This window comes from Acipenser ruthenus, unplaced genomic scaffold, assembly GCF_902713425.1.
Source record: "Acipenser ruthenus unplaced genomic scaffold, fAciRut3.2 maternal haplotype, whole genome shotgun sequence".
Taxonomy (NCBI): domain Eukaryota; kingdom Metazoa; phylum Chordata; class Actinopteri; order Acipenseriformes; family Acipenseridae; genus Acipenser; species Acipenser ruthenus.
In genome coordinates, this window is record NW_026708329.1 from 30,604 (window position 1) to 34,191 (window position 3,588).

The following is a 3,588-nucleotide window of genomic DNA, read 5'->3' on the forward strand; positions in this document are numbered from 1 at the left end:
ATATATATATATATATATATATATATTGTTTTTAAATTGCGAGGTATTTTAAATTGATGGTTGAAACGTGCATTTGATTCAAGGTACAGTTGCCGATCCTCACATACTAGTTTGGGGCCTGGATAGGTGTTAAATGTATCTAGCTAATTGAATAATTAATCAAATTAAGTCATTGAGGACTTGGGTGGAACGAAAAGCGTAGGCTACACACGGCCCTCCGGGAATTGAGTTTAAAATGTGCAGCTTTTCTTGTTTATTTCCAGTCATTGAAATTAAGTAGACCTATTATTTTAGGAAGAAAACTAAAGCACAACTCATTTTAACAAATCTGAACGACATTAAAAAGTAAACACTTTTAGCTTTTTTCATTATTTAATTCAAATCAGATAAGCCTGTTAAATAATTAATTTAGCAGTAATTTACAGTTTTTTAAATAACAGTTACATACATTAACATTAAAGTTTGTGTCGTTATAAATACAGCTTGTGCGGTTTTTTAAAAGTTATCGTCTTTAATTTAACGGAATTTATCATTTTGTAAGCAAATTACATACGTACATGTTTTTCAGTGTATATTTCCGTAAAATTAATAGTACATATTTTTTTTAAAAGTATTTTGCAGTAATATTGAAATGTTTTGCATTTAATTAAAAAAAACTGAAAAATGTATGTAAAAATTAAGGTTAATCCCACCTAAAAATACAGCATTTATTTACAGTGTAGTTAGGCACCCACTAAATGGCGTAACCAAACATTTGAATTATAAATTGGTAGAAAATGATATACTGTAAAATGTAGACAGCTAATATGTTTATTTATTACAGAATAGATATTTTTCAATCAAAATGCAGACGGTAATATACCCCACACACACTTGCTTCTGTATTTTATTTTAATTGGCAGATGGTACAGGAAAGCACTGGGGATTCTGTTTTAAACTCCCACATTTTGGACACACTCAAAAACCTGGGTGTAGAAACCCTGGATGATTTCAGATTTGTAAAAGATGATGATCTCCTGATGGTCCTCAAGCCAATAGAAGTTCGAAAACTCCTAGCCAGCTTTACAGTCACATGTGAGTATATTACAGTTCAGTCAATTGTCTTCAAGTGCTTAATTGGCAGTAAACCTATTTATTTATTTTATATATATATATATATATATATATATATATATATATATATATATATATATATATATATATATATATATATTGTGTATATATACATACATAAAACCTGCATTTTGTATTTTGTCTCTTGCCTATATCATTGTGTATACTTTTATTTAGAATTGTTGAATGAGAGAAAATAATGTGGCAATTACATCACATAATCCTTTAACAAATGACAGAAATGTTTACTGTTTGGATGTACATACATTGCTTATTGCTAATTTAATTAATAAAAAGCCGGTTAAAATTAACTAATTGTGTATTACGGACAAACTTAACCAATTACAAAACCTCTAAGATAATTTTGTAAGTTTAAAAAAATCTGGAATGTGTGTGGGGGGGTGGAAAACAAAAACAAAAAAAAAATGAAATAATAACAATGTTTTTTTCTGTAATTCTGAAGGTGAAACCACGATTTCCAGCAGTCCGTGCTCATCCAGAACAGAGACCTCAACAGTCTCCAGCCCAGGGTGCTCTTTTACACAGAGTTGTATCGAGTTGGATGAATCACTTTCACCTTTGGAAGCTGACTGGTTCCTTCGGTTTGAGATACCATGGGAAAAACTCCCTACTGACCTCCTTTACAAGCTAGAAAGGCAAGAAAGGCCATCGCCAAAGCAACGCAGAGAAATGATACGACTCATTATTAATGAAGTCACAGGGGTCTGCAAGAGGCCTTCAAAGAAACATCTTACAGATATAGCAAGAAGAATTGTGGCAAAATATCCTAAATCTTTGCAGGATGTTATCAAAGGCCACATAGTTGGCAGTGGATATGATTCCTTGGTAAAACAGCTGCAGAGCAGAGCAGATAATGTGAAGAGTACACAGTTTTCTACCCCCAAAAGACAGTTTCAACACAGTAGTGGGAGCGACACGGAAGAAGTTCCTGCAAAGGAACGAGCTTTACCTCAAGACACTTACGGTTGCATAAACTGGGATCCCGAGCACCTGCCAATCACAGAGACACTTGCAAGTCAAAAACAGCAACAAGAAGAAATGAAAACCATGTTCAGAGAAAGAAACTGGGATACACAGATCATCACCAAAAAAAATGATGGCAACGTACTACACTCAGAGAAAAGACATCATACGAGGTATGGAAACTGAAAAAATAAGCAGGGAGTGGCCATTTCTGTTTGAAATGCCAGGATTACAAGCACACTTCAGGGCACTTACAGGTGTACAATTAGAAGGGAAATTTTTTGAGACCGTAAAAAACAAATCGCACAGAATTCTGGCCTACATGGACACTCTCAACAATGAGAAACAAAGAAAAACTGCAAGAGTTTTGGCACAGATCGAAGTTGCAAAGGGCGACACAAAGTCTAAATTACCGGAGATGCCAGGGTTGGTTTTGCTGCTGCTTGCTTACTTTGGTGAAGACGACAAGCAAATGTTTTTCCAGGTGGATGACACTTGCTTACCTTCTGAAGTGCCAACATCTGATCTGCCTGCATCACCTTGCATTATTTTCTGTGGTATATGTTTTGGTAATCCATGCATTTGTTTGACACATGCTGAATAGTTTTGTTTTATTTTATTTACTTTTGGCTGAGGAATAAGGGGACGAAGTATAATCTGAATTTAATCAGCATTTTTAGTATCCCAGAGAAATGACTGAAGAGAAATGCTTTGTGAACAATCTGCAAACGTCTTGAATTTTATTTTTATATTTTTCCTGCTGCAGGAGATTCCCTTCTGACTGCATCCCGCTTAATGCTGAGCATTGATAAAGTTGTTGTTACAGAACAACAAACTAATTTTGTGGAAGCTTTGCTTATGATGTTTGCATCCTACTACTGCTTGAACATCCATTACCCGTCAGAGTTGGGAGCAACACTTGAATTCCTTCAAAGGTACAGTATATAACACATGGATATGTACCTTGTTTTCGCTTTAACCTGTTTATAGTGGAGCGATTTAAACTTCTCAAACATTTGTGACACCAGTAATGATCAGTCTAATACAATGGTAATTTTCATATTTTGTATTTGAATGTTAAATTACCCACAGTTGACACTTCAAAGAGCATTTTAAGCATGTGTAAAATAAAAAAAATATATATAGATTAAGCTATTCATTGTAAATACTATGCCCACGTTTTATCTTTTGTTATGGGTGTTTTAAAAGATAATGAATGTTCCCATATGTTGCTTCAACTATTTAAGGTGTTAATTGTGTGGTGTGTGTGTGTGTTTTATTATTATTTTTTTTTTTTTACATCTCAACCACTTTACACTTTTGAATTGCAGCGTTCTCTTGTTCTGTTTCCAAGATGTCTTTGCATGGACTTGCATGTATTTCAGAACTCCATTTCCACATCATCCTCCCAATCACTGGTAAATCCATCTCATTCACATTTTTTCTGAAATACATGCAAGGCCATACAAAGCCATCTTGGAAACGAAACAA

General features: G+C 34.0%; 1 protein-coding gene across 1 annotated transcript; it reads left to right on the forward strand.

Annotated features, from left to right (window-relative positions):
• The first annotated feature begins 648 nt into the window (after positions 1-648).
• Positions 649-3,026, forward strand: LOC131731615 (uncharacterized). Its single transcript, XM_059020856.1, has 3 exons — positions 649-1,074; positions 1,577-2,654; positions 2,864-3,026. The coding sequence occupies exons 1-2, from the start codon at positions 903-905 to the stop codon at positions 2,281-2,283; spliced, it is 879 nt and encodes a 292-aa protein (XP_058876839.1). The 5' UTR covers positions 649-902; the 3' UTR covers positions 2,284-2,654; positions 2,864-3,026.
• Positions 3,027-3,588: the final 562 nt, after the last annotated feature.